This window comes from Scomber japonicus, chromosome 15 (genome assembly GCF_027409825.1).
Source record: "Scomber japonicus isolate fScoJap1 chromosome 15, fScoJap1.pri, whole genome shotgun sequence".
Taxonomy (NCBI): domain Eukaryota; kingdom Metazoa; phylum Chordata; class Actinopteri; order Scombriformes; family Scombridae; genus Scomber; species Scomber japonicus.
The window spans coordinates 12,134,021-12,159,059 of record NC_070592.1 but is presented as its reverse complement, the minus strand read 5'-3'; the positions used below and the strand labels follow the sequence as shown (position 1 = coordinate 12,159,059).

Below are 25,039 nucleotides of genomic sequence, written 5' to 3'. Positions count from 1 at the left end.
TAAATGACATTTAACTGACTTTTGTACAGTATTGGAAACAACAATAACATTTCTGTCATACCTACTGTCTCGTCTTATTTTTAGCCCTAATCAGTCACCATGCTGTCTGAAGAAGAAAAGAGCAAAACAAGTATGAGCTGTTCTGAAATGTTTGCATTTCTGATCTGAGAAGCATCAATCAAATAAGTATTAAGCAATAAAAAACGTGACCAAAAATGACCAAAATAGGCATGACTTTATTTTTTTCCAAAACTGTTGCATAACAAACTAAAATCAATATGAAAACACACAATACAAAATGAAAATAACACTTCAGCATTTCTTACAATGAGAACATACATCAGCTTGGATTTTAATTGTGGATCTACAGAGAGTAAAAAAATGTCTAGACAATCGTCTGATTCACAAGGTTGCATGTTGAGCAAGAAAAGCTCTGATTCTCTGGAGGAGCTCTTTCTTCACACTGTCTGGTACGAGGGCTGCAGAGGAGAGAAAAATAAATGTAAAAAAGAGAAAATGTTGAATGGAAGAGCACAGACTGACCAGACAAACAGAAAAAACATAACATATGTAAAACTCGTTAAAGCTATTTGATATTTACAATGGCTGAATTATTAAGTGTACGTATGTGATTTGAGACACACTGCAAGACTCTGTGTTTCTTTAGGCTGTACCATTCTATCAAATGGAAAGACTTAGTTTTTAATCGTAACTACAGTATCAGGTATATTATATATTACAAATGTGATGATTTAATGCTTTTCTTTATTATGTTTACATGACAGTAAACTGAGTTTTGCACTCAGTTTTGTTTGGACAAAATAAGATGCTATATGCAAGAATAGCTCCGGCCTGATGGAGCTGATTGCGGCTGCTATAGTCATGCTTGTCTTCCCACCAGACGCGCAGCAGTGTGTTTCACAGGCGGCTTTCCACTCTGCTCTGCTGAACATACACCCTCAGTCTATTTCCGACAGAAGCTGCTTCAAAGTGATTATATATCAGCAATGAACACAATTGAACAGACAAATACATAAACCATTTAACTATGTAGCCTATACTTACCCATCATAGGAGCACAAAAATCAAGGAAAATAACCAAATCAGCAAAATCTGGGTAGGTCGACAAAATAGGGTTTTTTTTAGTTGTGGCGCTACTGCAGTAATTACGGTAGTCTACAGGCACCTGTTTGGAATTTGACTGGGCTGCCATAATTACTGTAGCAACAGTGCAACTTAAAACGTTCCTGGTAGGGTAGGACGCTGTGTGGAGGACAGAACAAAACCATGTCGGAGCCAGAAAATGGTGCACATACACCTGATGGGATCCTGCATAAATGGTTACTTTCTAGTCTTAATAAACAACTAATTTTCATTATAAATTAGTCAGCTGGTTAACATTAGTCTATGAAATGAGGAAAAAGCTTGTTTTGTCCAACCAACAGCTAAAAATCAGAAGATATTAACGTTGCCTTGTAATGTTTGTGACTGTTTTAAGTTGTGTGTATGATGATTGTTTTGTGATGTGAATGTATCGTCCGTCTTATTGTGTACCTTGATCTCAGTTAGATATCCTGAATAAATAAAGCTTAAAAATGGGATCTCCACTAGAATATTAATACATATAGTTTTGAAAGTGGAGGATGTAGAGATTAAATGAGACACTTTCCCCCCTTCATCTTCATGTTTTAACACCCTGACCACTCTTAACGAAGTCATTTCTGCTGTGCTTTCACCCTCTGCTGTTGTGTTTGCATATGAACATCTGTATACCTCTGCCTTTTGGTGTGACTTCTGTGACCAGGTCCTCCACTGTGACGTGCTCCAGACCCTTTTCTCTGATCACATCTGCACACACAAGAGTTAAGTCTCTTTTACAAATCTTGGACTAAATTACACCATTACAAACATACACACACACAGACACACACAAAAACAAAAAAATACCTTTGCAGTGTGCTTTCAGCTGATCCTTCCATCCACACTCCACCAGCTTTGCCCTGAGCAACTCTTTCAACCTGCAGCCACACATTAAGTTGACATTACATTAGTGTCTCACCACGCCAGAGCTGTCTCTTAACCACTGCTGAGCGAATCACTGCAGAGGAGAAGGATTGCTTACCGCTCCCGCTCCCCCATTTCTATCAGCTTCTGGTTTATTGCAGCCCTCATTTGGGAGTCTTTGCTCATGATCTGTCACAAATCAAATTACAAAAACAACAGCAGGGTCAATTTGGATGCGATTATTTTGAGGGGGAATATACAAAAAAAAAGAAGAAGAATGGTTTATTGAGCTTGCTATGAGGTAGTCTGTACCTTTGTCGAGATGGATCAGCTGGAAAACACACAGTCCCTTTACATATCCGTACCGTGTAAAACATCACACGATTAATGGTTCCGCTTGGCAGCCTGTAGTTTCCCTACGACTAAACCAACCTTACATAATTCCCCAAAGTAGTCTATAAAAAAAGCAATAATCTTATATAAACATATATTATCTGTACATACTGAATGATTATATAAACACGAAGCGATTCTTAATTACAAATACAAGAAGAACTCCATTTCCCATGAGCACTCGTGTCCGCTGTACAAATGTCTCCGGCTAAACAGGAAACGTGTGTCTTGTGTGGTCGAGTTGCTCACCATCATCTTCTTCTTGCTGCACAGGCTGTCACCTACTTCTGAATAAAGACAGTCGTGGTTATAAAGAAAGAAAAGACATGGCTGCGTCCAACTATTCCTTGAAGGTCAACAGAGAGCTGTTGGACCCCAACTTCGAGAGTTACCGATTATCTCTGGACGCCATACCGACGTATAACGTAGAGCTGGATGCTGGTGAGAGAAACTATTAGTTAGCTTCAGTCTGCTAACACCTACCACTCCATTTAAGACACACATTTGATTTTATTTCATATTTGTCTGAAGTTTGCATCTCATTTGATGCTTACTTTATACTTCCACTCCACTACATTTCAGAGGGAAATATTGTACTTTCTACTCCACTGTGTTTATTGAACAGCTTTAGTTAGTTTTTAGATGACATTTGACACAGTGGATAATATAACAAGCTTTTAAACACATTGTTAAAGATGAAACCAGTGGTTTCTGACGTCTTACAAAAAGCAGTGTGTAGTCATGGTCACATTTCAGATGTCTGTGAGTTGTTAACAGCTCCACCAAATAGATATAGAGATATAGAGAAATAGAGATTTTCCTTCTAAACTTCTCACATGGTTTCATTCAATACCTTTTCAAATGAGCCAATATTTCACCAAATATCAAAGATAAGAGAAAAAGTCCAGAAACGAAAAACATATTCCTGTATCAGAACATTTTTTTTCGCCTTACCTCTCCCATTAATCATCTCACGACCCCTCACATTCATGTGCTGACCCTTTGGAGGTGCCTGAACCCCTAGGTTGGGAACCACTGGACTAAACTATCTGACTGTATAAAGTAGTGTAAACTAGCTCCACCTCCAGCAGTTACAACAGTAACATGCTGCTCTAACACTGATACTTCACTATTAATAATCTAATGATGTCATATATAATAATATATCAGTCACAGGGATGAAACCACTACTTTTACTGTAATACTTTAACTACATCAGGCTCATAACACGTACATACATAATACTGTAGTTTTACTTAAGTAGGATTTTTCATGCATGTCTTACTTATAATGGAGTGTTTTTACTTAAGTAAAGGATTTGAGTACTTGTTCTACTACTGTCAATTAGGAATTTAATTGTCCACAATGTGGTCACATGACTTTACCTTCACCACACAGCATTTAAAACAACACAGGATAATTGATGAGAACAGGTCAACAAACAAGATGTATTTGAATCACATAAACTTTGTAAAAAACTAACAAAACAGACGTGGATGCAAAAATGTATGAAAGAGGCATGAAGGAGCTCATCAGGTGTTCAAATGAACATTATCATGTTTCTTTTTATTTCTTCTCTTCAGACTGTCCATTAAAAGACCCCTTTATAATTATACAATATATACTTGTCTCTTACAATGTAAGTGATGGGAGACAAAATCCACATTCCTTCTTCCGTGTTTTAGGTCGTTTAGTTTAATATAATACCAGTAACTTTATTCTAGCTTTAAAAACTTACTGGGGTAAGCCTCTGAAAGACAGTAACGTTGGCTGAGGCCGCAGACACCTCTGCGGTGCCCTGAGGGTTAAGACAGACTTGGGAAAATTGTGAATCTATCCTTTAATTGCATTTTACAGGAATGACTTGCTCTACACATTTTTGGTGGCTCTTAATTGTCTTATAACAATAATAATAATAATGCCTCTCTGCAAGTTACAAAGTGCTTTACACCAAACACAAAACATTCATGTATTATTCTAACATTTTGCTTTTTCATCTTTACTGCAGCGGTGGAGGAAGTGAAGCTGAAGGATACTCAGTACACCCTGGAACACATGCGAGCATTTGGCATGTACAATTACCTGCACTTAGATCCTTGGTATGAAGACAGCGTATTGTTCGTGGACTGCAAAGGGCGAGTTCTCAGCCTCACCGTCACCCTGGTAATCTTTTAAATCCTTGTGGGTTTTTCTTTTTTTTTGAAAATATGTTGTAGGAATGTTGGGGCCAGTTCCACACTGACAGGTGGAATTTTTTCCATTTATTGTGAGTTAGTTGTTAACACCAATATCTGTGAGGTATCGTGTATATTTGTTATTTCTGCCTGTCAAGTCCATGTCTGATGTTGTGTAATGTATGTAGATCACCAGTAGGTGGTGACCAAATACTTACTAATGCATGTGTAATAGTAGAATCAGCCCACAATGCATTTCTGGCAGGTGAGAGAAAATTACATTTGAAAAAATTCCACTATATTAACATTTCAAAGGCTACACTGTGGCTCATAATACATTCTCTAAATTGCAGTTTTCTTGCATAAGATGCTCAGCTGGAGACTGCCAGAGAGTTTCAGTATGGAGGGAAGAAGACAGCTTTTTATTTCATCTTTTGTCCTTGGTGTGATTCAGAGAAGATAAAGTTTGGATTAGCTTCAGTTTGTCATTGGATAATCACAGGACCGATTACGTAATTGATTCATGGTCCTGATCCAGGTTTGTTACTCAACACTAAGATGCTGAGATGAGGAGCAAAATCAGAAAAATGACCTTTGAAGCCAAGACTTCTTTTATGTCTAAGACTTGACTGACCATGATTAGAGATAATTGTGGCACGTCTAAACTGGACTGAATGATGATCATCACACTATAATCCTCAGAGACAGTATTTCTGGCTTTCAGTGGCATCATTAGATGACTCTTTATGGAGATGTGTTGCCGAAATTCTAATTACAATCATCACATGATAATTATCATCACTCTCCAGCCTTTTGTGCACATTTGAAGGGAAGTGTCGCTCGGCACATTGTACATAGTCGGTTCACACTTTGTTCTGGGCATTAACGGCACAGATGCTGGAGAAAATGATCTCAAAGGTGCATCGTACATTAGGTAGCCATATAATACACAGTGTCACGCTCCATGGCAACCACAGGGCAGCTGCTGCATAGTCCTTTTGAAACACTGTTACTTCACGCAATGAGTAATTGATGCTCATGAGATGACATAGCTGTCTATTACTAATAAGGTTCGGTGAGTCGTGCATCACATGTGAGGCGCCGCTGTCACATGGGCTCCCATAATGGTTGGTAACTTTCTCTCTCTTTGAGGAATACAGCTTGTTTTCTGTTGTTCAGGTTTTGTGTTAGAGGTATCTTCCCGTGGCCTTTTGGCAGTCAGAACATCATGGGAATTATGTTTTACGCTGGGTTTTATGTATCATCATCATCAATGACGTTTATTGTAGTATTTTCTTATGGGATTAGAGTGACTCATTCCATATAAAAGCACTGACCTTTTTCTTATACTTTAGCTCAAAGACCTCTCTAATTTAGTGTCTCTTTGGGTCTTTGTGAGTCATAACTAATTAAATAATATGATTTTATGTTTTGGTTGAACTCGTTTAAAAGCAATAAGACATTTTTCTACAAAATTCAAAATTTCCCTCAGTTGTATTATAACATCAAATGAAATTGTGACGAAATCAATTTGCTACCATTCCCACGCTTTTCTCCACCATTAGAGTTGAAAGGATAAGCTAATTAATTGATTTACAGGAAATGAATCAGCAACTATTCTCGTCACCCCCTCAAGCAAATCAAATTTCAAATGTGTAGATTTTCAGCTTTTCTTTGTCATGACAGTAAATTGAATCTCTTTGGATTTTAGACTGACGAAACAACACATTTTAAGATGTCACTCTGGGAGATTGTAAAGGCATTTTTTTTTCTTTTTTCACAGTTTGTTTGATTACACCAAAATAATTAAGTGGTTAATCAAGAGAATAATCAGCAGTCTAATTTATGATGAAAGTAATTGTTAGTTTTATCCCTTCCCAGTTAACTCCCTGCAGATATGAATAAATTAAACAAAGCTTGGATTTTTGTAGAAACAACAACAGTAATATTTTTCTGTTTTCTGAATTCTGACTTGAGAGTTTTGTTGTTTTTCGTGAGTCCAGGACACTGCCCTGGGGAAGCCGAGAGAGGTTTACCGCATAACGGCCGACTCCAGCGAGTGTGAGGATCGTCTTTGTGCCTCCCTCAGTCTCACCTCAGCGACCTGGGCAGCGCTCTCTGACGGCACTGGCAGACTTTACCTCCTCCGCACCGGCAAGAGAGGAGACAGCTCCTTTACGAAGTGGGAAGTAAGTACAGCAACTCAATTCACTGCTTTAAGTAATACACAAAGACACATGCTTTATAAAGTGTGTCTGTTCTGATGTAATCCAGCAGCCAATGTGAAAATGAAGGACATAAAAATATTTACAACCTCTTTATGACCTCTGTTGGTGACTCACCAGAAGTGCAACAACACTGATTGAACAGCTGCCATCCCTTGTACAGTATCTCCATGAATAAAGTTTGTGGAAACGTACTCTATGTTGAAGAAGTGTCACCATGGAACAAAAAACTGTGCTTCTTTATCATCTGCTTTTTTGGCTTGACATCATCACTGGTTGGACATTTCTTCTAGTGCAAGTTTAAAGCCCCATTCTCCACTCAAAAATGTAATGGGTTTTTGTAGTTCCTTCTGTTTGAACTTCACTGTGCAGAATGATGTATATGCAGAATTTTGACACTCTGATGCTGTTTTACATTCACCTGCTGAGGAGGAAAACTTTTATTTGTGATCAGCAAAAATCTGAAGTTAACTCATGTCCTTATATCATGATTTGTGATATCACAATTAGTTTGGAGCCAATCAAGGGCCAGTAAACAACATAAACAACGAGATGTGGAAAGCAGCCAGTGCACAAACAGTGAGAATGTACTTTTCAGTGAAGGAGGAGGCATTGTGTGTCCAGCAGCTAAACTTTTGATATAAAGAGTATTTGAATATTTATAGATTCTGTGTTTTTCAATGAGGGAGACATACAATTGTGCTTGTTGGATTTGATACTGTCCCTCAGTCTGTCAGAGGACAAGCCAGCGATGTTCTCTCTTGGACCTGATGGATCAAACTTAATACTGCATCTGTTTTTGGAAGCATGAATCTAATTTACACAATAAAAACTCAGTTTTCCACCTGAGCAAAGACACTGAAGAGAAAACAGATGTGAAGAGATTATGTGTTTACATCCTTCTCCTCATCGCACTTTGATTGAAAAAGTATTTTCTAACAATTGAAAGTAGGAAGGAGTAAATCTTTTAGTATTTTTTGTGTGGAAAAAACATCCAAGCAGATGATTCTTATATGTCCTAAACATGTCAAAGGGGGATCTTTAAAGTTATATCAAATTTAGGGGATTGAATGTTTTGAATTTCTGGAAAAGTGACTGAGTCTAAAGTTAGATAACTCAACAACTGGTGATATACTCATGAGTCTGCCACTGTCAAAGCCCCACAGGATCATTAGTTTAAAAAAGCTTGTTAATTACAACGTGTCATATTAGTTTGGCTTTTACAGCAGACATTTTGGCAGGTCTCTGGCAATGTTTGATCCCCGTATCATGTCTAAAAATCTTTAATGGCTGGTAAGATGGTTACCCTTCTATGCTACTGGAGATGAAGTAGCAGATGCAGTATTGCTGTATTTAAAGTCTGTGCAAAGCAATAATAAATGTGTTCTGAGTTTGTCACACCACAGAAAAAAGGTGTAATTAATCAGCCAGCCAAACTCAAATGAATAAAAAATTCTTCATTCAAGCATATAAAGTTAGGTTTCAGAATTGTGGAAAAACAACACTGAACACAAACACTGAAGCATGGCCCAACAGCCTCGGAGTTAGCGCTCACACCAAACTCCCATATAAAAACACATAATTTAAAATAGGCCCTATTTATAGGGTTAAGGCAGCAACATGGCTGATATTTTAAAGATAAAGTAATGGTTGGAGTCACTGCTCAAATCAGCACATTTTGTTGGTAATTGTGGATTTTTAAGGTAAAAATGTAACTTAAATGAGTAGTTATGAAGTGATTCATTACCAGTCATTGTCGTGGGAAATTGTTTTTTTTTCAATGGAGTTCAGTGCACTTAAAATTACTTTCTTCCCCGCTGAGAAGTAGCTTAAATGTGGCTGTACTCTTGGAGCAATTGCTTCACATACTATGCTTTTTGGTGCTAATGCTCTCCCTCTGTCCTGGTACCTCCCACCCACACAGCTGGTGCTGAAGCCAAAGTGACTGGCATTTAAATAATGGTCGAGTTTAAATAATTCCTTGAGCGCTAACGTTAACTTAAAATGTCCCCATTCAACAGCAGATTATCCAACGTGAATCCCGGTTGTCTACAATGAAAGTTTGTAAAACTACCTGGTGTAAAAATATAATGATGTATCTGGGAGGGGTCATGCTAGTAACCGTTTTACGCCATTGTGCTACCATTTTAGGCCCACCAAAAAATCCTAAACACAGAAATGGTGAAAAACAGTTTAGCACTCTGACTTCACATTTCAGCACTACAAAGTTCAGTCTTTTGTACATTTTCAGCAATTACTTTCTAACATGTGTGATGTGTTTATAAGGAAATCTCTGATGTTCCTTTACACCGACTTTAAAGAATTGTATGTGCGGTATATTTGAAGGTTGAAAGATCGGACAGTCCTGAAATGCAGAGAGCGTATAATCTTTGCATAATGAACTGTCCTGTTAATCAACACAAAAACTAGTCAAAATATGTTTGAAGCAGTTTCTGTGTTTAAAAAGCTTAGCCAGGATTTAGAAATTGGCTGTAGTAGTGAGGGATGAAGGCGGACAGTTGGGATCGGCTACAATGAGAGTTCGCTCTCTCAACAAGCACACTTGAAGCAATTCTAAAAGCGAAGTTCAAGTGTGGAATTTGTAATGAAGATTAAAGCCCTTGAGTCGGTAACTTCCAATGTTTCATCACTCAGGGAACCCGGCCAAGCCACAAAGCGTCTTTCATTTTGAATTGTGTGTGAGAGCTGTAAAGATACTAGTAATCAAACAGACTCATCAACCAGATTTATGTGTGCAGTCACATTAAAGTCAGGCTTCTCTGCATCACATCATCCTTTTCAACGTGTAACTGTTAGACATTGGTTTAGAAATACTAGCTTGAATTTATTGATGGAATAAAGATGATATTTTTTTTTTCTCTAAAGCACAGTGTAGACATTTAAGGTCATTTGGGAACTTTTGAGGCTAACAGTTAATGCAGTGGCCTTCATTGAAACATCTTTTTACAGCTACATTAGCTGGCACATAGCCCTTAACCTTTATGACCATTTACCTTTTTCAAACCATTAAAAAGATAACGCAAGAATAAATCCTGTTTTTTTTCTTAGATGTTTAAAGGGCTATTCTGTTGTTACCTTTAAATGCAGCTACACCTACACCTCTTTATAAGTTTTACATTTCACATTTTAAAGGTTATGTGCTTCTGGCAGAAATGATTTACAAGAATTGCCACAGTCGAATGAAATTAAACTTTTAGAACATTAAATAAAAAATTAACACATTTTGGTAATAACTAAATGTCATTCCCACTGATCAGAGAAAGAGCCTGAAATACTATAGTGATCACCACAGATTGATGAAATAAAACAAAATAGGTTGAGAGGAATGGACCATCTAAATAAATGAAATCGAGAGGATTAAAGTGAGTTTGTTTCAGTTCATCTTCAGAGTTTATATCCAATAAATATTCTATAAAATCTTTTCAGTTGATTAAATTATTAATTTGAAAACGTATAGGAAAAGCTCCCACATACTGTCTCGCTTACAGCTGTATATTTATTAGCCCACAATGCTTTTTCTCTGTCTGACCTTCATTTGGTAGATGGGCAGCATCACAACATTACAAAATACTGTATATATATACATCGAGGCTGCCTCATTCATCCAGTCAGTGGACCACAGAAATCAGTCTGACCACTGAGAACCTTGAACCAATCCAAAGAAAACTGTGTGCATCACCATCCAGATTAGTCAGTGAAAGGAAGCAAAGGAGAGACAAAGACAAGCAATATAACATTGTCATGCTATATAAACATTATATTATTGCAACATTCGTTTTACCTCAAAAATAGAAAATGGCATCAAGTAAATTGAGAGCAAGAATGTAAGTATGTGGTAAATCATAAATTTTTCAATGTGATAAAACATATTACCGGTACATAGAAAAAAACATAATAAATCTAATCTATCAAAAAATCAAAAAGAAAATAGATGTGGAGGACAAATGTGCAAATTTGTCAAAAATCTTTACAGTAATGTCCATATAATTTACATAGTATAAAAATATTACAAAAGACTAGATATTAAAAGGAGGGTAAAGGAGTGTTATTCATGAGTTGGATGACCTTTCATGGATATCAGATGGTGGTAAATAATTTCATATAAAACATTCAGGATCTTAACAAGATTTTTTTCCCCCACTGTCCTGTTAAAATGATCCAAATGATCTGCTGTCTCTGTGTCCTCAGCCTCTGTTCAGTGAAGATATGGGAGGGCCTTTCACCATCCTGCACAGCATCTCACATGTCCAGGCTGGAGTCCACAACATGGAGGTGCTGCTGCTCCGCATCGAGAAAGACCCGCAGGAAACCAAAGGAAGTGGATACTCAGTATCTCTCCAGTGGATCACAGTCGCCAACACCGCAGGACAAGGTGGGTGGTACTGCACTGACCCGTTGTAATTTTGCTAATTGAGCATTAAGCGGGTCACGCATTTTTATGTCTTAATTTCAATGTGTAATTTACAGTAGTCACACCTATCCGACGACAGAAATCCTTGTTAATTAAACCATTGGAGGAAGTTAGTCATAGTCAGCCGTTAATAGAGTTTGATTATCACGCCCCAGATGAGATTAGGCCGCAAACATTGGCAACAGGCATTTTTCATTAAAGTTCTTGACACTTGCTGTGAATGAAAGATACCCTGACTAATGATTCATAGATTGGATGGACAAGAAAAAAAACAGAAGCAGCCTTTGGAGAGCCTTTTTCCTCATCTAGTAGGATTTAAAGATGTGACTGTTTGATATCTGCTCGCTGTAGCTCAATATTTTGTTGTTTTGTGTCTCAATGTTAGGTTAAATCTACATTTCGTTAAGGCTAATCAGCTCCTGTACGCCTGGCCCTCACTTCTAATATGGATTTAGATGGCTCCATTGTCACTCAATAGAAGTTGAAGGGAATCTTAGTCTTTAAAATGATTTTTTTTCCATAAAATATTCTTCAATGCAGAATAAACTCCTAATATAAGGATTCTTAAAAGACAATTTTATACATACATACTTGCAAACGCAACAATTAAATGATCCTATCAAGAGGTTATGTTATTGTTATGTTTTCTTTGTTGTGCTTGTACACCTGAAAATGTGTCCAAACCTTGTAAAATCAGTGCAGGTTTGACAAGCCTCTCTGAGTCAGTTGAGCAGCTGTTGCTTTGTGCCTCTGTGATGACATTAAAAGAGTCTGGTGCCTTTTGTGTACCGCTTTCTTAGAGCATCTCGGGGAAAACAAGAGATATGTCATTCAGTATCTAAAACACAGAGGATGCAGTGTTGTATAATTTTTAGATTACACAATTACTTAGATAACTGCTCTCTTGTTTTATTTCTCTGTCTCAAGCATTCTCTACATGTGGCCAACGGCTGATGTCGAACTGATTAGTTCATTAGTAAATGAACAGAAAATTAGTTTAAGGTAATTTTGATAATTGGTTAATCATTTAAATACATTGCAGTAAAATAAGTAAGTACAAATAAATATTTCCTGATTCTTTCGGTTCTGATTATTAAATGATATTCACTATTCTTTAAAGTCTATCTTAAAACAACAGTCTGGTGTCCATATGAACAGTGAAAGAGGTTTTCTTAGCTGTAGTCATTCTTCCTGTCTATTAAAAGATCCACTTCAAATATGCTTTTAATGTAAATGATGGAGGCAATCCACACTGTCTGCACTGCCATTTAAAAGTTTAGCTGAAGCCTATATGACGCTTCAGCAGAGTGACTCATATCAAGTGGATATCTGCAACATTTACAGTCTTTTTAGCTTCAAATTCCCTTTTAGTGTTTCCCTGTTGAGCTGCGATCAAAGTATGGTAACAGGGGAAGAGGGGTTTTGGCTCTAAAAAGACTGTTATATTGAAAGATATCTATTTGATTTCCACTCATTTGGATGACTGAAGCTTTTATTTATTTATTTTTTATTCATATGCACAATAATAAAACAAACATTATATTTCACAGTACAAAGGCAAATAATTGTGCAGGAGAGAAAAGATGCACAAGGGGCTTATATAAAATCCTCCCCTTTAGTATAAAAAAATCACCAAAACATATCAACCAAATAAGAAGAGGGAAGAAAGAAAGAAGCAGAAAGACAAAGAAAATACAAAGAGAAAAGAAAAAAGAAGACAACAACAACGAAAAATCGATAACATCACAGGCTCATTTCAAGTACATTAGGCATGAGATTTTGTTTGGAGAGAAGATATTTCATTAAGTAACAACAGCTTCATCTTTGAAATACTTGAACATTTCTTTTGTGGATTTTGTCATTGTTAATGAATTATGAAGGGACCTTGTAATGGTCAGTATGAACAGGAGGAATGATAATGGCAAGAAAACCTGGTTCAGTGTTCATTTAGGCACCTGACTCTTATTTTAAGACAGATTTCATCATCGATTGATTAATCAGTAATAAAACAGCTGAATTTAATAAAACACGATAAAAGCTCTGATTTTACTATAAACTCTGCCATGATTAACTGTTTTTCTATACATTTCTGTTCAAACTCTAAAGCTAAAGGACAACGTGGTTTACAGACTGTAGTCAAATAAACAATAAGTACAAAAAATACAACAATATATGAAAGTAATTTCATTTTGGTAAAGCAATGACAACAAAAACTGGACACATCCGTCTGACATTCACAATAGGTTGCAGGCCATGTACATTGTGTTCAAAGAATTACTAGCTAATGGAATAAAAGACCTCATACCTGTTAATTCTCCTCTGGGGAGGTAAAACCTCAGCCGTGATGGAAGCGGCTCACTGGAGCTCACCGTTTAAAGCTTTCTGCTTTCTCTGACCTGAGACATGTTGGTGTTGTTGTAGTTCTTATTGCTCACTGTCAGAGCTCATTCCAAGACAAAGATTACTTTAAATCTGTAACACCTTGCCCTTTGGTTTCCACATGCAGGCCAGGAGAAGAAGTATGAGGTGAAGAAGAGGAGGGTCCTGAGGGGGAAGTCTGTGCCTCATTACGCAGCGGTGGAGCCGCAGGGGAAGGGGCTGATGGTGGCCTCAGAGAAACCGTTTGTCTTCACGCATGTAGATGGTCGACCTGTTGAACGTCCTAACCCAGAACCCATGGAGGTGGAGAAGACAGGTGGGTCAAAGGTTTTATAAAGAAACGCATCAGCCTACTGCTAGAAAATGATCACTGTGATTTGGGATTTCTCTACATCATATTCTCAACCATTATGTAGCATTTCATTTCTGTGGTAAACTACAAACATTTGTGACCTGTGAATGTAGCGCTCTAAAAAACACGCTGTTGTTGTGTTTCACAGAATGTCAAACAACTCTTATATTAGATATTTTGATCTCAGTGCAGTAAATGAATTATGTGGAGAAGAAACAATTTGTAGCGGGGCTAAGAGAATGTCAAAATTTGACATTTTCAGGAAAATGATCTTCACAAAGGAACAAATGTGTTGCCTATTTACATATATAGCAGACATACAGTAATATTATTATTCTTTTTAAGTCAAACATCCCACTTTTAAGTTTAATCCAGCATTCGCTTTGCTTTTAGCTTTATTTTGGTCTCCACCATCTCCTGAGAAAAATAGATTTTTCTTTTACTAGGTAGTCGCTAAATATGTCAATTTTTGGGTTTATCAGAGCTTGTTTGCTGAAAATGGCAGAGTTAAAGAGAGTAACATTCTCATGCTCTAAAACCAAAAATACTACAAATGAACCAGTGTCTATCATTTTGGCTTTTTTGAATGAACAAATGTCTGATTTCTGGTCTTCACCTCAGTACCATTATTCTTTTTCAGCCCGTAGCTCTGTGTGTGTGCAGACTGCAGACCTAATTCTATAAAAAGTCATGATCTCACATTTTGATCCAGTTTTAATCATTCATGAGACTTTGAGAAAACATAAGAAGGAGTTTCAGCCTGGTTTGGCATTGATCATATTTACAGCGAGAAAGTGGGATTTTCTTTTCTTGTTAAGATCACAGTCTGAAACTGTCGAGAGAGCGAACAAGCCTTTCTGTAAAACTGTTGAAGCAAAGTGAAATACAAACATCATCTGTGCTCTGAGCTACAGTCCTGCCTTCCTCCGTGAGAGACATGACGACACTGCAACCTTCACTTTTTGGCATCTCTGTGAGAAGGCTATTTCCGGTTTAGAGTCATCATGCAGTCACAGCTGCTTCTTTTCAATCATGAAACAGTCACTTCTTTTGCTCATTTCCTTGAAGAGTTCAAAGTTGAAGGCCCAAACTGACTAGCTTGGCCGTAGCCATAGAAACACCAGACTGTCACTAGCAGAATATTCTCAACCAGCTGGCGCACAGTATCTCTCAGATCTGCTAATCTTTATCTATACAGTTTATATATTCCCTGGAGTATAATTCTTCCCTTACAGTAGTAGTGGTTGGTCAAAGTGTGTGTTTAGTTTAGTTAGTGGAATACTATTATTCATTAATATTTATTATCAATTAGATTAAAGGATACAAATGGATACACAGAAATAATAATAAAATCCTTTCACATGTCACCTAAGCATTGTGAAATCTACAGATTGGTTGTTTGAACAACACTCAAAAAAAAGCTGCACATTCTCACATTTTAGATACTGGAACCCAAAATATTTGGTATGTGTTAAATGACTGTTGAATAAAATTGCCAATAAGTTATTTCTAATTAATTTAAAGGGGCTGTATCAATGCACATTTTTAGGTCCATCTTGTAATTCTAGGGTTCTACTGAAATATCTTTGCATGTTTTACAGTTTCAAAAAAGTATCTTAGTTATGTTTTACTGGCTCTTTATGCAGCTTCTCAGTTCAGCCTCTGTCTGAAACAGGCTGTTTTAGCTCCTGTCTCTTTAGGGCTCCTGGCCTGATGAGCCCACTCTGTTCTGATCGGTTAGCTTCCAGAAGAAGTATGCCCCTCTGCAGACTTCCCATGGTTCCAGAGGATAATACTAGGATTTCACTTCTTTACTGGAAATGGAAACTTATCAAACACATTGTACATGTTTGAGCCCAAATCTTATCTGAAATATTCGACAATTTGCGAAACAACCTTAGCAATAAAAGCCATTTATAGGCATGTGTAAAGGAACTGATGTGAGTTTAATGGGGAAGTAGAAATAACTTAAAGAAAGCTGAAGCCCTAGCTTTTTACTTTTTAGGTAGAAATCTTACCTGCATTTATTTCATGTTTTGGAACTTGGCCATATTTAGCATCCAACATGATCACAGTATAAAAATGAAAGTAAATAGCAAAAATCTAAGTACTAAGGCTTGAAACAGGTGGTGAAACTTGTTGTATCTACTAAGTTTACTATGTTCAAAACCATGAAGGCACTGTGCCAAATCAAGAAATATTCCCATACAAAAACCGAAATAGAGATATGTTTGGACTAATGAGATGTACAGTATGGGGTGTATTAGTGAGCTTTAGAGATGCTGGTGGGCTGAATTCTACAAAAAGCTAACAAGCAGATTCTTTACGTGGCTTTACTTTAGTGTTTCATATATGTTAACTGTGTAACTATATCACTGAGGCTTGAGATCAATTTGGAATCTCAGAGTTTTGTGGCCAATGGACCTTTTTCATCTCTGCTGTCAGAGAAATTAAAGAGCAACAAAAAGTGCTCTCATCACCAGAACTTTTCTTAAATTCGGAGAGCACTCAGTATATGAAGTGGTCCAAACCTTCATGTACGTTTTTTAACAAATCCATTTCCCTTTTTTTTCTCTATTCTACTTATAGTCACAACCTCTAAAAAAAGCAGATAAACAGCTTCCATCTTTTGTATCTTCCATCCAAGATACAAAAAAGTGTGTGTGTGTGTGTGTGTGTTGTGTGTGTGTTGTGTGTGTGTGTGTGTGTGTGTGTGTGTGTGTGTGTGTGTGTGTGTGTGTGTGTGTGTGTGTGTGTGTGTGTGTGTGTGTGTGTGTGTGTGTGTGTGTGTGTGTGTGTGTGTGTGTGTGTGTGTGTGTGTGTGTGTGTGTGTGTGTGTGCGCAGAAGCAGAAAAATGGCATCTTTTTAGCCGATGCTTTTATCAGTGCTCTGCCTTTCTCCTTTCGAAGAGGAAGAAGTGGATTAGATGTCAAGAGAGGAGGCATCTTCAAAGAGGCTTGTAAGTGATGAGTAGAGGAAATGCGGATGGGGCAGGAGAGATGGGGGTGACCTAAGGCAGTGTTGATGGAGGCTAGGTGTAGATATGAATACAGTATATCAGCTATATAGAAAAATGTAACCGAGTGACTCTATGAACAAATGTACAAAATAATGATTAAAAAAGTCTGAAATAACATTTTGATCATCACAAGACACCAGAAACACATGTTAATATACATCAATGCCAAAAGTAATCAAGTGACAGTGGATCATTCATGTACTGAAGGTAGATGGCTCTCTTCATCAGTTTGACCACTTGATATGTTAAAAAAGAGGAGAGTGAGAGAGAGGAAGATTGGGAATGAAAGATGAAATGAAAGATTTGGCAGCTCACCTGTTGTTTCCTCATTATTTTCTTTGTTGATTCATTCGACAACAAAAGGTGATAATGAACATGTTTCAGTTCCTCACATCCCTGCCAGATATCGAGCTGACCTGTCGCTTTGGAACATCATAATTGAACCAATTTTGGGCTTAAGCTTTGCCAGTAATTAGAGAGATGCACAGTATATGGCAGCTTTGGCACAGAGTTTTCTCCATAGGAGGGTTGTATATTTACAAAGTTGGCACAAAGTTTGTATATGAGTCAGATAACTGCTAATCTCCCCCCTCTGTTGTATTTAAATATCCTCCACAGTTCATTTATCTGAAACACAAGCCTGCAACATGCATATCAATATGGCTTTATTTACAATTGTCTGTATTGTATTTGACTCAATTAAGAATCAAGAACACAGTTATAGCATTTTTAAGGTCAGTGTGCTATGTGCTATGTTGATGAAAGTCAAAAACCCTTTTGTCCTCCAAATTGTCTTTGTCATAAATAATCTCTCCACATTTGTAAGTATTAACATAAAACCAAGAAGTAATTGTCAGTGGTATTCAATTCCTTTATTTCAGTAAAGCTACTGATCCAACACTTCAGAAATACTCCATTACAAGTAAAGGTATTATCAGCTAAATACTGTATATTAGTAACATTTAGAAAAGTAACTAGTAACTGTAGCTGTTAGGTAAATGAGTTAAAAGAGAAGTGCAATTTTTCCCTCTGAAAGGTGGAGTTGAAGCATAAAACAATGTAAAGTGGAAATACTCAAGTAAAAACACCTCAAATTAAATGTACTTTATTTCTCATCTCTGATAATAATATTAATATCAAACTTTTCATTAGACGTGTCATTAGACGTGTTCAGCAGTGTCTACTGATACTGAGGAAGGTGAAGGGAGTGAAGATAATATCTCAGTTTAAGTCTTTCCTAACTAAATTCCCCCAGGTCTTCCTTGTAGTCGGCGCTGACTGCACAGTATGTTATTCCGATAATACAAAACAATATTTCTGGACTAAGTTTGGGATTTTATTCTGTTCTCCCAGCTGGTGAAATGAGACGAAATGTTGATGGGGTTGTCACATTCTGCTCCTTTTTAAAATGCCTGGCAGTTGCAGTATGCAGCACCAGCACTCATTCAGAGCCTCTGCGATTAATGATTGTGTGTTTCAATGTATCACACAGTGTAGTTTTGACCACTTAAAAAAATGATTTGATGGAGGAATCCTAAAGTGCTAACAGGCCAACGGAGGTGCTGAGTCAGAGGACACAGGAAGTTGGCTTCCGAATAATGTGGGCAGTGGTGAGAACAGATTTGTTCCCTGCTAAAAAAGAAGCAGAAATGCGGCATGTTTGTGAAAAAAGTCTGTAAAGGAGGTAGTCAGATGCCTGAACTAATTCACTGTCTGTATCTCATCCCACTCTGCTCTGGCTCTGACTTTCATAGCTAGAAACCATTCAAAGTATTTCTCTCTCCAAGGCTGCACAGACCTTTATAATTTTTTTTTAATATTAACTACAGAAAATGAAACATTCATTCCACATCTAGATCCAGCTCTTCATTGAATTACACAATGTGTAAAAAATAATCACAGGACATATGTGACAGATTTTTTTCATTCAAGTAAGAGCAGCAGTTAATGAAAACCTGTTACTATAGCGATATTGAGAAATCCTTTTAAACAAATATCATGAATCAGCACCTGCCTTGGATGCACACCAAAAACTGCTAATGTATCTCTTGGCCAATGGCCTAACGTTGCACTAAATTTAATTGAAACCTGTTTACAAGTTTTTTAGAAACCTTTCTCACCGGCAAATAAGCAGAACTACAATACATAACCTCTCAGATCTATCCTTCACAGAGGAAATACATGACAGATTAGATTTGCTGACTTGTATATACTGTAAATATTTAGATTTTGATCCCAAAGTATTAAAAAAAGACAATTAATAACTGTTGCCATTATAATCTCATTCTCACCAAAATGTGATATCACTTTTCTTCAACCATGTGACCATTTTAGATTCTCATATCAGTCCATGCACCCTTAGTTGCATCTTACTATGTAGATTTTAAGATAAGTTTGCAGTGTATATAATTAAGATCCTCACTTCACTCTCACTTTAATAACACTAAGTGCTTTGTGTAGACTTCAACCTAAAAATGATATGTTTATATATTGAAAATAAATGCATTTTAATGTCAAGACCTACATGTAACACATCTAAATGTGAAAACGTTGAGGTCTGTCTTGAGCTGTCTGGATAATTCTTGACTGCACTGTATGTTTAAAATGTCAAGTTGTGCAGGAGACTGCTGTTTAATTGTGTCACAGTGAACTAGGCCCTCGTGATCTACCCTTGCAGTCTGATAACTCATTTATTTCAAGTCTCCCATCTGCAGTGGCCCCTGAATATTCAACAGTAATTACCTTCAATTCTTGCACTGTTTGGGATGTTTTATGCATGACTCTGCAACAGCTGGCACAGGACTGACATTAACTTTTTAGGACCATTCACTTCTTCCCTTTTTTGAATGCAGATCCCATTTACTTCTGGCAGCAGACAGCGGAGGACATCACAGTGTGTGTCCGCATGCCTGAGGGTATCACCAAAGAAGAAGTGCAGTTCAGGCTCACGCCAGACAATGTGAGCATTGGAGTCCGAGGTTTCCCTCCTTTACTGAAAGGGCAGCTGCATGCATCTATAGACCCAGAGGCCAGCGCCTGGATCATCAAAAACGATAAAAGGTTTGAAACTTAAATTGTGCATTGTTGTTATGTCAGAATTTGTCATTGAATTCAGGATTTTCAGGAGCTTGAAACAGCAGTGACACAAAAAACCTCACAGTATATTACAGCAATATTTGTTTTCTCCAATTAAAAACCTAATTAATGATTCATGCTCAGGCACACACAAACTATTGACTCTAAAGAACAATTTCCATCTATAGTCTTCTTTGTTTATTCTACTGCATGTTTAATTTCATTCCTATCAAAACCATAGAGCTCACACACTGTAAATAGCTTGCACCCCACGAATCTCAGGAGACAGGGAATAAATGATGATATATTCATGCAGGGATTTCACTAACATGAGACATAATATGAGCTTGTTTGTACATCCAGTCATTTTACATTTTGTGGTGTTGATTGTAGTGTAGAACAGTCTTCATCTAAAGAGCAATTTAGCAACATATATATATATATATATATATATATATATATATATATATATATATATATATATATATATATAGTCAAGAAATACAGATCTTGAAAAGGTGCAGGGTATCTACTGTACTGTACTGTGTTGTTTGAGACATGACACAGAGTACATTTGAGGGGCCTTTGAGGGGTCAGTAGCTCCTGGTAACGTCTCTCCTGGCAAGACGCCAGACCAAGAACAATTCAAGAAGCCTTTTTCATTAAATCAACACCGCTGGGAAAGAGTCACCTCGCCCAGAATAGGGAGACCAGGACAAACTTGGAGCCAGGCCTGGGATGGGGGGCCGGCCTGCAGACGAACCTCAAACAACTCTGGAGGGGTAGACAGGGCCTCGATCAGGCAGTTTTCAGTAGAAGAGAACAACTGCTGACCTTGACTGGGGGATATACTGTGGTTGGATAATGTATTGAGCACTTTCAGAATTCACTGTGAATGTGTCACTGTGAGATTTCAGGCTTTGATCAGTGCAGCCAAAGATATCACGGTTAATGGTATTATGACTTTCCTAAAATACTACGAGTGCTAATATAACATAAAATGACCTTTTATATCATGTTTGTCTTGTGCTTGACAAACTTCATTCAGTGAATACAATATCGCAATGTTGTTAGAATCTGAAAAAACCTTCAAATACAATTCAAACACTATAATCAAAAGCAGATTGGTTGTTGTTAGTCTTAATTGGAAATGACTTTGAATGCAGCATTAGTTTCTTTGTCATGTTTTTATACATGTTCTGATTTCTGTTGGGTGTTAATAGTAAGTTTTAAAGGGCAGAGCATTTATAAACATGCACAGGATACAGTAGTGATGGACTATTGCACATTCAAGATTTCCTTTTTTTTGTCATTTTCATTCTGCACTTCCATACATAAAAAAACTAAATATTGTTTATATTCTAAAAGACAAGAAAAAAATGAATGAAAACTGACTTTAGTAAATAATAATCTTAAATGAATAGGCCTTGATAAAAGTCATGATTTAAAATAGTCATAATTAAAAGGATGTTCATGTTCATAAAGTGCCAAAGTGCCCATTATCAGTAAGTGCACATATTGGACTCTTAATCACTACCTCTACTCTACTACCATCAAATACCACGGGCAGAGTTGAAGCTGACCTGTGAGGAAGTGTGCAGTCTTCAGGCAGCAAGTATCTTTTTAGTCAGTCACATTAAATACATGTTTTCTCATGCTTAACATTAAGACTTTTAGCAGTGTTAGCACTAGAAGTCATGGCCACAGTAGAAGAAGATCATCAGAATGTTTCACCAAACCTGAAACTAATGATTATTTTCATTATTGACTAACCTGCTCATCATTTTCTTGAATCATTCGGTCTTTAGTCCAGTAAAAACAGATATTCAATATTCAGTTATATGAAACAGAGAAATGCATCAAATAATCTCCCTGCAGAGGGAATATCTAGCAAGTTTTCTTTAAAAAAATGACTTGATTTTCAGAATAGTTGCTGATTATTTGTCAGTTGATCAACTTACAGTATCCGTTAGTTGACTATGTGTTGCAGCTCTGCTTGCTTGACATCCTCAGTTTGGCGTCACATCCACTGTGATTCAGTGTTGTTCAACAAAAAACAGAGAAAAGGCAGAGAGGGTTGGATAATGTACTCTAAGTATTGAATCTATTAGACTCATAGTCAAAATGAACTGAGTCATATCCCTCACTTTAAGATCTTATATCTCTCTATCAGCTCTCCATCTCTGCATTCTGGTTTTTCAATACGCGTCCTTCAATGCTGCAGTTTAAAAACATGTTACGTAGCCTGTTGGTTTCCTGATCATCCTTGATATGTTCAAAGGCTCTTGTGTGTGAGTGCATCTGCCCGTCTGTGTCTTGTTTTTGTATGCAGAAAGAAAAATCTAAAAATAATGTGCTTGGGATAAGTATCTTTGAGGTGGGCGGGAGTGTTTATCTGGCAAGTTTTATTCATTTTTTATTTTGTATTCTCAAAGCTTATCCTTGTCCACCAAAGAGACTTTTTTATTTTTTTACGGTTTTATCCATAATTCCAGACCAGGACCCTTTCTCTTTGCATCTGTAGATAGTATGTCTTCCTTTGTGTGCTGTATACATCTCCAGATACCCTTTTAAGCTGTGAATAGCTCAGAGAAATCACACCTTCACTCTGGGTATTCATTGTGTTTTTCCACAGATACACACATTACAAAATACAAACTAGGTGGTTTGATATGTTACCATCTCCAAAAATTCATAGATTGGATAGAAATCTAGCTGGGGAAGGCAGTATTTTTCTGGATGGCCTTTACAATGTAAATATCTAAAATGAAAAAAACAAAAAAAAAACCCTCCCATTGTTTGTTTGTTTTGAGCATGTTTGTCCATACAAATGAAATATGCTCTTTATGGACAGACAGCTGAGCACCATCCTGCTTTCCTGTGTCCAGACCTGAATTAAGAAGCTGCCCCTTTGTGTCTCTTTCATATCTTCTCATTGTTGCCCAAATATAGACCTGTTGATCCAGCAGTATAATAGAGTATACTGAGTGCTACAGGCTTCTGAAGGTTGCTGTTTGAGTTTTTCATTCGAAGCTGCCAATATGACTGCATCATAGCAAGGCTGCAGCTAATGGTTATTTTCAACATCAGTTAATTTGTTGATTATTTTCTCGATTTAATCAATTAGTTAGAAAATAGTGAAAAACGTTGATCACTGTCCCCCCGAGCCCAAGGTGATACCCTTTGTCTTGTATTGTCCTGACCAACAGCCCACAACCCAAAGATATTCAATTTATTCTAACAGAGGACTAAAGAAACTAGGAAATATTCGCATTTGAGAAGCGTGGATTAGAGAATTTTGGCATCAATAATCAAAATATTTAGTAATTAGCTAACAGCTAATCAATTAATCATGCATTCATACAATCTGTGCATTACTATTTAACCTTATCCTGTGGTTCAAAATGGGTTCACATTTGTATACGATGGATTCACTGTCACACAATATGATAAAGCACCAACATAGTTCATTATGCTCTCCATGCTTAAGGGAAAATGTTGCACTGTGACTGAGTATTCTCAGCACCTCGACTTACTTTGACAGGAAAATGTGACATTGCTCTTAGCAAAATGTACAAATGCAAACATATTTATTACAAGGCAGAAAATCATATTCAAATTTTATTCTAATTTATTCAGATTCTTCTTTGAGTTGTTGAATAATTTTCATTACTATCATTAAATGAAATACTGAGAGGTAATGAATTCATGCTTCTGAGTATTGAATACAAGGTGCACCCTCCAGCGAAATTCATCTAATATATAGATTTCATGGGTAGAAAGACACAATAACAGCTTTATTTAACACAGCGTGATACAGACTTAATGCATATATAATATAAGGCTTAATACATGCAGCTGGAAGCTATGAAAAGCACATAGAGGCAATTTAGAAATAAATATTTATATTTATTTTATTGATATATCTTGGCAACAAATACACTAAATATCTGGATTACTTTAATAAAAGAGTAAATCTGAAGCAACACATTTAAATAGCAACATGTGTTCTTACAGGGACGTTTTGTAAAATAATACAATTGTATAAAGGTCAAACTGAGGTTGTGTTGATGAATCAATGAATCATCATTATCAGCACTCTTGCCCAGTACACAATGCTTTATTAAAACATTTTATTCATTCATATTGATGGACTTGAAGCTTGAATTGAAGCTGTGTGCAATCTCAAACTAAGAAAACTGTTCTAAATTATTATCAGATCATTATTAATCATGAAAATAGTTTTTAGTATCCTTTTACAGATACCTGATACATAATGTATTTGCATCTCTTGACTACAAAGAACACTGCCTTACAGTCTTGTATTTGACAGATGCTTCATTCAGGCTTCTTTGTAGGACGATATTATCTGTAAATTTGAAGACTATGCAGAAACCATAATTGCAATGGTGTCTATAACGAAGAAGTGAAATCTGGGGTAAAACACCCACTGCACAACTTCCTAATCTCATTATTGAGAACATTGTAATAACTGAAGGTGATTCAGATGAAGGTATCACCACTTTTATTTACTCAAATCTTCTGTAATCTAGACTATGGAGGCAAGACCTAACAATACAAGTGATTGCCAGTGACAATTACACCCTTGTCTTTATCTAAATGCCATACAATACACATGCTGTTTATGTAAATGTGGCTTGACACTGGGAAACATATGTAGGTATATACCACATCAAATTATGCTCATATTGCTAGTTTTTGTTGTTGTCCTGACTCCTTTGATTTATTCTGCTGCTCTACTTGAAGCACCTCTCACTTGACACTGAGGAACCCAATTTGTGTCAAAAACCAGATGAGCCACAGTCCTGTCAGCCTGAATAACTCTACAGCATCTCCTCTGACCTTTTTCATCAACACTGCAATTTACCTCACCAGACTGCTCCTGATTGGATGTTTACCGGCTGATTGCATCATTCTTGTTCTAAGTGCACCGTTCGCTGTATGGTTCTTGAAAATCAGGCTCT

The 25,039-nt window shown here is 36.9% G+C and overlaps 2 protein-coding genes across 2 annotated transcripts in view; one reads left to right on the top strand and one right to left on the bottom strand.

The window, feature by feature from the left end:
* Nucleotides 1-222: 222 nt before the first annotated feature.
* On the bottom strand, nucleotides 223-2,374 carry LOC128374188 (transcription and mRNA export factor ENY2-2). Its single transcript, XM_053334455.1, has 5 exons — nucleotides 2,317-2,374; nucleotides 2,123-2,193; nucleotides 1,948-2,018; nucleotides 1,774-1,848; nucleotides 223-479 (listed from the first exon to the last, which is right to left on the bottom strand). Exons 2-5 carry the CDS (start codon nucleotides 2,188-2,190, stop codon nucleotides 403-405), a joined length of 291 nt encoding a protein of 96 aa, XP_053190430.1. The 5' UTR covers nucleotides 2,191-2,193; nucleotides 2,317-2,374; the 3' UTR covers nucleotides 223-402.
* Nucleotides 2,375-2,643: 269 nt separating this feature from the next.
* nudcd1 (NudC domain containing 1) overlaps nucleotides 2,644-25,039 on the top strand; it is a 38,839-nt gene continuing 16,443 nt past the window's right edge. Inside the window, exons 1-6 of the mRNA XM_053334270.1 lie at nucleotides 2,644-2,838; nucleotides 4,406-4,560; nucleotides 6,575-6,760; nucleotides 11,006-11,189; nucleotides 13,735-13,923; nucleotides 19,832-20,039. Coding sequence (XP_053190245.1) covers nucleotides 2,724-2,838; nucleotides 4,406-4,560; nucleotides 6,575-6,760; nucleotides 11,006-11,189; nucleotides 13,735-13,923; nucleotides 19,832-20,039 — 1,037 coding nt within the window. The 5' untranslated portion in view covers nucleotides 2,644-2,723. The remainder of the gene's footprint in view (nucleotides 2,839-4,405; nucleotides 4,561-6,574; nucleotides 6,761-11,005; nucleotides 11,190-13,734; nucleotides 13,924-19,831; nucleotides 20,040-25,039) is intronic.